The following is a 14,007-nucleotide window of genomic DNA, read 5'->3' as shown; positions in this document are numbered from 1 at the left end:
TCCCACAGTAGGTCAATGCCTAACCTTCAAATATCCGATCCAGACGCTGCCTCTTGACTTTGTGTTTGTCCATCAGAGATAAGGAAGTGAGCGTTCAGAAGCTTTCCTCTAACACCTGCTTCAGAAGCACTCAGGGATGTGCCAGAACCCACCGTTGTGTTTTTCACGTTTCACCTAAAAACAAAGAAGAGGATCAAACCAAATGTCCAATAGTGCTTCACACTTAAGAAAATTGCTGATACACGGGGACACACATATAATAATCCCATTCACCCAGCAATGTCTATCCAAGAATGCCTCGCTTGCTTTAAAATATTTTAGACTATGGCCCTCTTTACGAGTGATGGAACGTCCCTCGGCACAATAACTCCAGGTAGAATTATGCCACTCGCAATTCCTAATGCCGCTGGGGCAGAAATTATTGTGTCCATAAATTCCAGGGCAGTTCGTCAGGGCTTAGCCACTAGACCTGACTTTGGGCTGCGGGCAGCTACCCCCCGCAGCAGATAGGGCAAGCAGAAAAGGCTTCCCGGTGCAGTATGAAGCCTGCCCTGATCCCTCCCACCATGGCAGGTGGAAAATAGCAGAGGTGTTCTCACCAGAATTTTGGAAAATCACATGGTAAAGGTCTTGGTATTTCTGGGTCTTTTTGGTTACTCCTATTTCTGGGGAGTTAACTTATCATATTGTGTTGCTGCAATAGTAGCCCAAAATGGTATCCCTACACCAAAATCTGCTGAAATGCTAACAACGGTCCAAGTTTATGCTAATAAGTAAGTACAAACCAAATCTCCAGTGTTGAATAAAAATCCCCTCTCGACTTCTATTCAAATGGAGCATAATCCTGCAAGTCAATCAGATGCTTGATAAATGGAACTGACTATCTGTGGGCAAATAAACATATAGTACACTATATTAGACAATTAAATGTCTCTGTTGAAAACTGAGATCACTAACTACTTTATCCTGCATGAGACTCCAGAGATTTCTCTTAATACATGTAGCACTCTGGATCTACCAGTGGGTCAGTCAGCTCTGTGTCTGTTTTCACACTGCCGACTCCTTCACAATATAAGCTGCAAGAGGGAAAATATTCCTCATAATGCTAAATATGCCATTGCATGATTTATTAGTTTAAAGAAGAAGATTACACTGACTACTTTATAATGCATTAGATTACCAATGGCAATTAACTACTTATGTCATCCTGCATTACATAACAGAAGATTGTTCTGAGTATTACAGTTTGTTCATTCACCCTTTCGAAGACGATAATATGAGTACCCTTGAGTTGGGTAACAATAAACATGTTACTCAGCGTTAAGATGCCCCAAGGGGTGAACATACACTTTACAAATGTGCATGTTATGGTATGTATAGCATCACAGAAATAAAGGTGTCTTATTTACTCTGCATAACATCATGAGACTCCATTACAGTGAGTATTTTGGACTTTACAGGAAGTTACTTTGTTTCACTCTACATTATATTACAGAAAGAGATTTCGATAACCTTGATCTAAACTAGAATACATACGATTTATTTGCTCTACCTTGCATTAGATAACAAGATATACAATATCTCTGATTAAGTCACCATGTGTTAAATTACAGATTAGTACTCACATTACTTTATACTGAAATAATTCACAGTGGACGAGTGTTCCTACTTCTTTACCTTGCATTAAAAAAGCTCTACCATTATTTCATCCAGCATTACAGTACAGGAAATTATGCTATTTGCAGGCCTCGAAAAATTATAAAAATGTTACTAGACCTGCAGGTCGAGTAACTTGAATAATCTACTTGACCTAACTGTAATGTACTTGACCCGTGCATGGGTCTCAAACTTTGTGATCCTAGGCACATATTTTAGTTTACAGAGTCGCCTTTTTCTTCTTTCTCACATATGAGTGTACCTTCAAATATGTGAGCTTAGCATTTCTGCTGTACAAAAAAACTTCTTTTGTTTGATTAAATAGACTGTGGGCCTCATTATAACCCTGGTAGTCACCAGACCGCCAGGGTCACAGATGCGAAAGCGCCACGGTCAGACTGCCGGCACCACCACTTTTCGGCCGCCAGACGGCATAGCGATGCCGGCGGTCCTAAACCACCAGGGTAGCGCTGCAAGCAGCGCTGCCCTGGGGATTACGACCCCTCTCTATGCTGGTGTTTACATGGCGGATTCACCGTGTAAATGCTGGCGGGTATAGGGTGCCGGGGGCCCATGCACTGCCCATGCACTTTGCACGGGCAGTGCGGGGCCCCCAGGCCAGCCCTGTTGCGCAAATCACTGTCGATTTGCACGAAGGGTGCTGGTGCACCCGATGCACAACTGTTCTTTGTCAACTCACCAAAAAGGGTGAATAGGTCCTAAAAATAGCTTGACCTCATATTTATGCCTCGTCCTTTTATGTAAATATTGCATGTTATTTTAACTGATAAGTGATGGGTTGCAACTTGATTATATAGAAGTGAAAAGATAAAATTGTTTTACATTTTCCTGCTTTCATGTATAGTATTTAAGATAAGCTAGTATATATTTGCTAGGGATTTTTCAATTTTTTTACTTTTTGATTAAATAATGAGTGTACATGTGGGCCTCTTTGGAGTTCCAAATCGTGAAATAAAATAAATTGAAAAATAAAATATGACTCGCAATAGCGAGTGGGCAAGGCCTGAATTGTGATGGACTTTAATAGATTACAGAGGAAGAATTTAATTGCTTAACTTTGCATTGCTATACAGAAGATGATGACTGCCTTATATGGCAGTATATCATGGAATCATTTATTCCGTTTTATGGAAATTTACTTTTCTATATATTCAGACCTCCCTTAACTTCTCTTCAATTATTTTTGCTTTTTGTGATATATCTTTTTCCATTTATATCTCTCTCTACATAAACATGTAAGCAGTTTATACAATTTATAAACACACACACACACACAACTTTGAAAGTGCTCCATTAAATTAATTTTAGGGAGGTACCAACAGAAATATACTTAGACTGGATATCAGCAGAATTGCCAAACCAAAATATCTAAAAAGGACAGTTTATTTAGCATAGTTTCTGAAGATAAAATCCATGTATCAAAATATTCAAATCCATAATACAGGCACACATAACGTATTATCACAATTACAAGTAGCAAATTGTTCCAACTTTACATGATACAGGCTTCAAACTTCGATCTTAGCAGCCAACACTTTTTTCACAGAAAAACCTGCTTCTTTCGGGCCGTAAGTCTAGAGAAAGCTCATCACTTAGATTTCTTAGAAGCAACAATCCCTTTTATGTTGATATTATCTCAGGTCATCTAGCGAATCTATATGTCCAAGGATTTCATTCATCATAAACATTAGAAGACTAAATTGTAAGTTGATTTACTAACTCCATCACAGCATACAATATAGCTGCGCCAAAAAACCCACATCCTTTCCTCTTTTAGGCGTAGGTTCCCCCTTAATGTGCCAACAAATAGCATGCTCACATCACAGCGAGCAGGGAATGGAGCGATGCTGTTGAATTTGGATTTGCGAAGGCAAGAATAATAAATAGATATGAGCTTGTATCTATGAATTATTCTTGCCTTTGCAAATCCAAATCCAACAGCATAGCTCCGTTCCCTGTTTGCTGTGATGTAAGAGTGCTATTTGCTGGCACATTTAGCATGCTTCCAAAACTGCATGTGTGCATACGTGCATAGACGAATGTACGATCCAGATATCACTAACCTTTTTAGATTAGCCCATTCATGCCCAGCCGAGCACCCTTGAAAACTACATTTCTCAAAATTTGATGAACAGATTTACCCAAAAAAACTAGAAGCATATTTCTGAATAAATGTCTAACTTTCTACCTAATTTGGTGTAATTCCGTTCAGCTATTTTTTCTGTATTGGAGAGCAAAGTTTCCAATGTCAATTAAAATGGGAAATAGATGTTTTGGAACCCCCTTTTTCTCGCCTCCTTCTTGACAGATCAGAGTGAAAATTTCCATGAAGGAGCGAAAGTGAGTGACTTTTTTTAAAAGTTTGTTGCAGATTTCTGGAACGGCACAAACGTTATTAAAGAAACAACATATGCCTTTTCTGTGGACAGTCACACTTAACAATAAGAATATATATTCTGGAAATAGACAAAGAGAGAGAGAGAAAGAGTGAGAGTGAGAAAGAGAGTATGTTTGTGTATGTGTGCATGTGTCTGAGTGTTTCTTCATATCCTACATTCCATAACTCACTAACTACGCATGACCACACATGACCAGAAACATGGGATACACAGACAACAGCAATCTTTATTCCCCATACAAAGTAAAGGGAAGAGTATAAGCTTCTCTTACACAACACTGTTGCGGCAGAGACAGAACTAGTAGTGTAGTTGTCTCTTATAGCAAAGGTTTATCGGAGGTAGCAGATGGGCATGCTTCCTACACATGCAAATACACATACAAAACTACATCTCTTGCCCCTCAAGTAAAATACAAAGAACATCCCTAGAAAAACATACAGCTCTGCTTATGTAGCTCAGCACATACTATCGGCTATGAGGCAGAAGAAAGTAAATAACTGCACACTGACTGGCACCTCAGAGACACAAAAGAGCCCAGCAGCGATAAGAAACTAGAGACAGTAAGTCACTTACTAAATGGCTAGTTTAATCTAGGACTTGCCAAATCCGAAAATCTGACAATTAATATATGGGTCTAAGTTGTAGATGCTTGGAAACATAGTATTTTTCCTTTCAAACAAATGAAATTCCTTCCAAAAATAGTTTTTAATCCTCACTTGTAAGTCAACATCTCAAACAGTTTTATAAAATAGATCATGTACCATGAAGAGAGCTATTATACAGGTTGTTGACGCACTCAACTTTATTTACTCAGGGAACCTCTTGCCTATTCATACTTCTAGATATATCAGCTGCTTTTGATACTGTCAACCATACCCCTCTCAATAATATTCTTAAAGATATAATGCTCATTGATGCTGGTTTACCTCAGAAAGTCTGATAACAAGTTGCACCATACTGGAGTCACATTATACCCCAGGGGTGTGGAATTTATTAAAATATCTACTTGTCCAGGGGACAGGTTGCTTCTCAAATCTACTTGTCCTGTAAAAAGATCTACTTGTCCCTTTGGTGCCATGTAGTGTGGCGACAAATTATGGCAGCAATTAATAGCCCCTCTGATTATGCCAGGGCTACTACCATAGTAGGGCTTGAATACTTGGAGTTTCAATCCCTACTGTAGCAATTTCCTTATTTTGCCACCTTTCTGCAGATCTGCATACTGGGGCTGGAGGAAGCAGTAAGCAATAGTTCCAGGGCTGGAATGCCTTTGAGTCTGCAAACCTACTAACCTGCATGTTTTAAAGATTTTTACCAGCTTCTCTCTAATATTTTCCCATAATAAGAAAGGTTGGACATTTACTCCTGACAATGGCAGAATTAGAACTTCTTCCAGGGTTGGGAAGAAAGTGGCTGGAGGGAAAATGAACTTGCAAATGCTCAATAGATTTTCACATGAGCAAATCTACACATCGTATTTACCCACGCTAAAATACAGTTTACAAATATTTTATAGGGGTACGACATATACCATGGGTGCACTTTTGTGACTTTCTTTAAGAATTTGGGGCCACAAGTAGGTAGGTTCAGATTTGTGACCTGCAAATTGCGAGTCGCAAATCCGAATGTAGGATGGTGTCCTTGACACCATCTGTGATTCGCAAGGGCTTCGCAAATGCCCACATCATGAATAATCATGAGGTGGGTCGCAATTTGCGACCCCCTCACGAATGGTGGCCTGCTGGAGACAGCAGACCACCATGTCTGTGACTGCTTTTCAATAAAGCAGTTTTTTTTGTAATGCAGCCCGTTTTCCTTAAAGGAAAACGAGATGCATAACAAAAACGAAAAATGAAACGTTTTCGTTTCATTTTTTCAGAGCAGGCAGTGGACCACAGGACCACTGCCTGCTCTGAAAAAATGTTTACAGTGACATTCACAATGGGAAAGGGGTCCCATGGGGATCCCTTCCCTTTTGCGAAAGTGTTAGCACCCATTTGAAATGGGTGCAAACTGCGATTGGTTTGCGCCCGCGTTCGCGGTCACAAAACAATCCTACATTGCACTGCGAGTTGCAATTAGGAAGGGAACACCCCTTACTAATTGCGAGTCGCAAACCCGTTTTGTGATTCGGTAACCAGGTTACTGAATCGCAAAACTGGGTTTGTGCATCGCAATGTGCTTTTTGCACGTCGCAAACAGCGAAAGTCGCAGTATGCGACATGCAAAAAGCTACCTACACGTGGGTCTTGGTCCCTAATTAGGTCTGGTGTTAACAAAGACATTTTGTTTTTATTAAACTTCTATTTCTCTCTCTTTCGGCTGGCTTTACTGTGAGTGATCGCATTCTGCTCTTCCACAAGGAGCATATTGCTACACAAAGTAGTTTTGTTCAGTGTCAGGAACTACAGTGGCAATCAGTGACGTAACGAAACTGGAGGGTGCCCCTTTGCAAAGAACATGGAGGAGCCCCCTCTCCAGACTCACTCAGGGCAGGTGCTGTGCTGACGGGGCTCCCTGGAGGGCGGCTGCGGGGCCTTTGTTATGCCGCTGGTGGCAACGTGTGCTTTAAGAGTTCAAAAACTTTTTGGGGGGGTTTTGCCAATGTTTGTTACAATGTTGAGGGCCTGGTAGCTCCCACAACAATAAAGTGTTACAAAAGCCATGTCAAAACAAGACACGCATTGATGAAACTAAAAGACTTAAAAAAATATGTCAGATCAGTTGGCTTTGTCAGTGTTTGTTTATTTTCATGCTTCCCATAATCGTGTTGAAAATGGTTACACTGATTTTCCATTAGAAATATTTTTGGGAAATACTAGCATGCATCAACACATTTTACTAAATGACACTTCATTTGCATATAATCAGAGAGCATTCTGGGAGCATTATACTTAGCCTCTTAGCCTAAACTTTTCAAACATGTGTGTACACGTTTTTTTTTTTGTACTGGAACCAACGTCAGTAGTGAAGTGTGACCTTAAAACATTTATTTACAGCACGCACCCTAATAATGAAGGCTTTCAAATAATGAACCATAAATACAAGTTCGAACAGCATTATCCTTTGGAAACACATTACCTCAACTGCAGAGAGTTCAACTCTCTGTAAACAGGCAGCCAAAGGGTTTGTGCTGCAGGGGGTTGGGCCTACTTGTCCCAAGGACAAAGTAAACATAAAAACTTGTTGCCCTTGACCCCAAACAAGATGTCCCGGGCATCCGGCGATAGGAATTCCACATCCCTGTACCCCCATGCAATTTCATTGTTAAAGTGTCTTAAATCTGCAAATGGCCTGTTTGATTATGATTAAAACCTAATGTAGTGGAAAATTACCGTATGGGACTGACTTTTCAGGTCATAGAATCACACAAAATTCCCAATTTCATGGGGTTTTAACACACACATTTACCACCTGCTCTAGGAAGGAGGAAAATTAATGCAGGGACTTGTGTGCAGGTACAGTGGTACGGGGCGTGGACAGTATGGGGTTGAAAAGGGAAGGTTTTTTCTGGCAGGAGGGGAGCAATGTATGCTCCTCTGTAAATGCTTCTCCTGCCAAAAGAAAATGGAGAATGAGGTTTGGCTGCTTCTGCAGCCCAAGCCATATGTGAATTTTCCAGACAGAAGTACCGGCTGAAAAACATAGAATATGGTTCTCCCACAACCAGAATAACGGAGTGTGGAAAAACCTACCCACTCTGAATCAGACAGAGCAAAATTCCAGATGCTAATTTTACTACTCCTGATTCAGAATTGTGGAATATTTGTCAAGTCTGTCCCAATCGGTTAATATACATAAATTATCTTCCAGCATTAGGGCCTCATTACGACTTTGGCGGTCAGAATCATCTGACGGTAAAAGCAGGAGGGTGGAGGTTGCCGTCATGCCGGTGGCCTTCCCCCAGTCTTATTACGATGTTTCCACCAGGCTGACCAGCAGAAACATCGTACTACAACGTTTCTGCCACTCCCTTAAGGGAGCCGAGGCCAGTGCAGTGGTGCACCAGCACCCCCGGAATGCGCACTGTTGGCAGTGCAGACAGTGTGCATTCCGGGGGTGCTGCCAGGGGGGGCCCCAGCACTGCCCGTAGGATGAGCAGTGCTGGGGGCCCCCCTGTGGCCCCCAGCACTGGCTTTCCACCAGTCTTTTAATGGCAGGGACCCCGCCATGAAAAGGCTGGCAGAAAGTGGACTTGTGATTGCCACACTCATAATGAGGCCCTTGGTCTGCAACAAAAGGTTCCTCAAGCCTCCTCGAACACTGACATGCTGCCAATTCACAGTTATATTTCAAAATCTTGACTTCAAATATTACCTTTCTCCTTTCAACTTAGAGAATACCCAAAGATTAGTGACTAACTACCATTTAAAACTTAATCCCTTAAAAACAGAGATTTTGTAAGTCTCCCCCAATAATTCCAACCTAACGATCAAGGATAAATTCCTGTAGCCTCCTGACCTGTAAAGCCTTGATTGTAGATAATGTAAAACATTAGGGATCATCCTAAGGAACAGGCTCAAACTACAGTCTGAAATGCCATGGCTAGGAATGCATGCTACAAACTCAGTTTGCTTTGAAGTACCAAGCAGTTTAATCCTGAAGAAGATTTAAAGACCGTGGTACGTGTGCTCATTTACTCTAGCTTAATTTGCTCCTCTTTGCACCTACCAAAAGGACATCTTGTACTCCTTAGATCTGTGTTACAAAGGGCAGTGTGCTTTGTTTCTGGATTCACGAGATGTAACGGTTTTACCCCTGCAAGCCTCTAACAGCTAGAGCTCAACTTAAGAAAGACTGCATCACACACAAAGCCTTACACACGCCTACACCCCCCTATTTGGACAAAAAACAATAATTTCTGATGCCCAACTATACTCGTGTTGTGAAGACACTCTTCTGTTTGAGCCTCCAGCATTCAAAAGTCTACGACTCGATCCTTCTCTGGCAGCTCGACAAGAATCTGGAATTAATTTTCTATGGCTACACACACTTTTCTCCGTTTTGCTACAATTATAAAAGAGCTAAGAATCTTGCCCTTTAAAAGACATTTTTACTGTGCTAGAGAAAACGTTCTTGACTTCAGATATCTATGTCATGATTGCTTACCCTGAAATATCTGTCGATTACATTGGTACCTAACTTCTGACATCTGAAGACCCCTCCCTCCTTAACCATTACTGGAATTCGGGGACCCCGGCCTAAGCAATTTTGATGATTTAAACTGCAAAACAACACAGAAACAAACATCCATAAGACAAGTACACATATGATGAAATAATTTACTTGATTTACAAACAAATATAAAAATAATCAACATTTTAATTTTAATGGGAAGGTTGGAGTTTTTCTAAAGTCAGTTGTATTTCTATATTCTGCTTAATGCATTTGAATCGCTCCCCCAAATCAATCTGAGAATGCCATTAACATTTTTAGCCTCCAATTTCAAATCCCTTCACATTTACAGAATGTTTCAAAATTGCCAATTTTACATTTTGCTTCTTTATTTCTATACACTTTATGATTCTGCTAGTATTATTTCACTTTACAGGCAGTCCACAGATTGTCTGGTAGGGTCGTCAAGCTCCCAGGGGTCCCTAGACCACAGGTTAAGGACAAATAGTCTATTATAGACCCCTTCATAGTGTTGCTTCTTCGTTACTCCTGTCTGTGTGTCTCGATTGGTGGATGCTAGTTTCACTCTCATGTCTACTACAGGACACTTGTGCATGTCTTTTGTATTTGCTTGGGTCTGTTGCATTATGTAATTGATACTCATTCATTGTGAAGCTCTACAATGTCCAGAGCAGGGGGCATAGCTTTGGGAAGGGTGGTGTTTGGGGCTGTTTCACCCCGCACTAATAAATGTATACTCTAGTAAATAGTTGGATTCAGGTGCTTTAAAAATGTTGGTTAGTTTACTAAATGTTGTATTGTTAAGTTCCTCTAACAATCCACACTGCTCTCCCTTTCCATTGCCCCTTAAGCTCCCTCATGCACTGCTGATCGTGTATGGAATCTGCCATGATATGGCACAGTGGTTGTTCAGAAAATGTAAGTCTTGCCCCCTCCTACATTTCACACTATTAAAATGATGTAAAAATGCAAATTAAATATATGATCACAAAGCATTAGTCTGATTATGACAATTAGTACTGTTTACACAAATAAAAACCTTAGTACATTTTTTGGACCTTGGCAAGAATATTACAATGTACTTGTAAATGTAAAGCTGTTGTTACCAAAAGTCACTACTACAGGCATGCTGTTTAATTTTGAAGAGTTAAATCATGCTATGACATGGGTACAACATACATCTGCATTCAAGACGATCCTTGTGCCATTTTTGCACTCAGATTTTTTTCTGTAGTTCCGTAGCAAAAATTCCAACCAAAGGTTTTGGAGCTCTTTACATGACCACTAGTTACATTACGGGCACCGCTACACCAGTAGGACTCGCCCACCGTATTACAAGGCGTAATGCGGCTTGGCGGAGTCCTGCTGGCGTGGAGGTGGCGGCGAGGGAAGACCGCCAGGACCCATCCCCTCCCGGACGCCTCGACTGAGGAGGTAAGTGGACGTCCGAAGGGAGGGGGGAAAAGGGGTCTGTGTGTTTGGGTGCGTGTGTGCATCTTGCGGAGGGGGGTGTTGAATGTGAGCGTATATGTGCGCGTGACTGGGGGTGTCTGTGCTGATGAATGTGAGTGAGTGGGTGTGTCTGAGTGCATGTATGCGTATGCTGAATGGGTGTGTATGTGTATGCATGCATGCGTGAAGGGGTGTGGGGGTGTGTGGGTGTGTACACGGGTGGAGGGGGATGTGTGCATGTGTGCGGTCATGTGTGTATATGTGTGCCGGCGACAGGAATGAAGATTCCTGTCGCCGGGTGCATGACTGCCAGGGTTATCGTGGCGGGGTGACCGCCACAAAAAGCCTGACGGTTTGCATGCTTATAATCCGGACAGCAGGCTGGGGCCTGCCGCCGGTTTGGAGGTGCTCACCGCCGGTGGGCCAGGCGGCATTGTGGAGGGTTGGCTCACAACTCGTAATGTGGTGGTCCTTACCGCCAGCTCCGCAGCAGTAGGACCGCCATGGCGAGGCTGGCGATTTCATGACCGCCAGCCTCGAAATGAGGGCCTAAGTGATTTGCCTAGAATCATAGGACGGTGAACCGAAGTAGAAACTGGTTCCCTAGTTCCAAAGTCAACAGCTCTGGTCTTACACAACATATTCTGCCTAACGGAACCCATATACTTGCATAAGTAATGAGAGTGTATGCATTCACAAAATCCCACTCCTGCCACAGCCATACATTAATATGACTCAAGAGAACAACGATATCCCATTGTGGTAGCGAATATATCTCTCCAACCACCACTGAGACTAAATACAAAACACAATAACCTCGAAGTTATTGTTAATAATTGGCAAGCACAATTGCCGTTCAACTGGGGCAGGACCGAAAATCAGCTTTAAACTGGAACTGCAACTGCGACCTTTAGAAGTAGGCAGAGGAAAGAAACAACTAGCCATTAGAAGCTATGTTTTAATATGTGCACTAATTAGAGGCTATGAGGATGTATACACATTTTGTAATCCCTAATTTTTGCTATGGTGTGGGAGAAATCACATCATTTTTAGCACATGAAATTTCCCGAAAATTACACATAATATCAAGTTTATGCTTGCTCAGTGTGAGCATCAATATTGTGCTCACAGTAGGATGTCATGTTCACAAGTCAGTGGAATACTTGCTCAATGTAATTTCCAGACAGTTTATAAAAAACATTTCTGTGAACATTGCTTTAGCTTTGTGGCTAAGAGCAACAACAAGTTTCATAGTTACAGCAAGGTAGTTTCCATCAAGCAGTCTCAAGCACGGGCAAATTACACAAAAATCTGAAACTAGTGAAACACAAAATTATGTGAAATACGCGTATACTAATTAGCGGGAACTATATGAGTTCGCCCTTGCATAACAAAACTTTCGCCCAAGGACTATTTTCAAAAAGATAAAATTAGCAGACATGTTCCACCATGGTTCTTGGAGGCTTTTAAAAAGTTTAAGTATTGCCAGTTGTTAAGAAAATCCTGTATCATGTATTGATACAAGGGGATTCCATATTTATCATGAATGGAGCCAAGATCACAGAGGGAAGGCAGTCAGGACCCAAATATATACTCAACTATACATCTCTGCCCATATTTATGGGTTTTGTGGTGCAGGGCAGCGCAGCAAGTCACTTTGCTGCGCTGCCCTGCGTCAGAAGTAAAGGGCAGGAATACACCGCATTTATCCAATGTGGCCAAGCCTCACCACACCTTGCTGAAGGCCGTGCCCGGCGAGGGTTGGATTAATGTAAGGTAATTTTAATTACTTGCCATTAAAAAAAATGTAGATAGTCACTGTTGGACCTGGCTTTTTGACGGGGACAACCCCAAACTTTTAGCCTCCTTCCTCCTATTTTTTCTGACCTGTTGTTGTTGGCTTTTGACCTCTGGGCACTTTACCACTGCTAACCAGTGCTAAAGTGCATATGCTCTCTGTGTAAATTGTACTACTGATTGGTTTATCCATGATTGACTATTTAATTACTTGTAAGTCCCTGGTAGAGTGCACTACATGTGCCTAGGGCAGGTAGATTAAATGCTACTAGTGGGCCTGCAGCACTGGTTGTGCCACCCCCCTCAGTAGCCCCTTAACCTTGTCTCAGGCCTGCCATTGCAAGGCCTGTGTGTGCAGTTTCACTGCCACTTCGACTTGGCATTTAAAGGTACTTGCCAAGCCTAGAACTCCCCTTTTTCTATACATAAGTCACCCCTAATGTGTACCCTAGGTAACCCCTAGAGCAGGGTGCTGTGTGGGTAAAAGGTAGGACATGTACTTGTGTGGTTATATGTCCTGGTAGTGTAAAACTCCTAAATTCGTTTTTACACTACTGTGAGGCCTGCTCCCTTCATAGGCTAACATTGGGGCTGCTCTCATACATTGTTGAAGTGGCAGCTACTGATCTGAAAGGAGCAGGAAGGTCATATTTAGTATGGCCAGAATGGTAATATAAAATCCTGCTGACTGGTGAAGTCGGATTTAATATTACTATTCTAGAAATGCCACTTTTAGAAAGTGAGCATTTCTTTGCACTAAAATCTTGTTGTGCCCTTCAATCCACGTCTGGCTAGGTTTAGTTGACAGCTCCTTGTGCATTCACTCAGACACACCCCAAACACAGGGTACTCAGCCTCACTTGCATACATCTGCATTTTGAATGGGTCTTCCTGGGCTGGGAGGGTGGAGGGCCTGCCCTCACACAAAGGACTGCCACACCCCCTACTGGGACTCTGGCAGACAGGATTGAACTGAAAGGGGGCTTGGTGCATTTCTTAGACTCTCTTTGAAGTCACCCCCACTTCAAAGGCACAACTTAGTATAAAACAGGGCCTCTGCCCTACCTCATCAGACACTTGCTGGAGAAGAAACCTGAACCAGAAACTGCATACTGCCAAGAAGAACTGCCTGGCTGCTCAAAGGACTCACCTGTCTGCTTTTCTACAAAGGACTGCTGCCTTGCTGTTGGCCTGCTGCCTTGCTGAACTCTTGTCTGGCTGTAAAAGTGCTCTCCAAGGGCTTGGATAGAGCTTGCCTCCTGTTCCCTGAAGTCTCAGGACCAAAAAGACTTCTCTCTTCCTCTTGGACGCTCCGTGCGCCGAACTTTTCGACGCACAGCTTGTTCCGCGGCAAGAAAAACGCTGCACACTGCCGCTGATCGACGCAACGTCTTCGGGACGACCGAAACTTTGACGCACGGCCTCGCAAGGACAACGCCGCCCGACTTCCCGGGAGAAATCGACGCGACGCCTGCCGTGAGATCAAAACTGTGACGCACGGCCTCGCAAGGACAACGCCGCCCGACTCCGCAGGAGAAATCGACGC

General features: G+C 42.5%; 1 protein-coding gene across 2 annotated transcripts in view; it reads right to left on the bottom strand.

Annotated features, from left to right (window-relative positions):
* The window catches only part of CTBP1 (C-terminal binding protein 1), a 1,451,962-nt gene that overhangs the window by 1,128,250 nt on the left and 309,705 nt on the right, over nt 1–14,007 (bottom strand). For both annotated transcript variants that reach the window (XM_069204084.1, XM_069204092.1), the window contains one exon: nt 25–174. In XM_069204084.1, the coding sequence (XP_069060185.1) occupies nt 25–73 (49 nt within the window). In that variant the 5' untranslated portion in view covers nt 74–174. The remainder of the gene's footprint in view (nt 1–24; nt 175–14,007) is intronic.

Source organism: Pleurodeles waltl, chromosome 1_2 (genome assembly GCF_031143425.1).
Source record: "Pleurodeles waltl isolate 20211129_DDA chromosome 1_2, aPleWal1.hap1.20221129, whole genome shotgun sequence".
NCBI classification, from domain to species: Eukaryota; Metazoa; Chordata; class Amphibia; order Caudata; family Salamandridae; genus Pleurodeles; species Pleurodeles waltl.
This window is presented reverse-complemented; position numbering and strand designations above follow the sequence as displayed.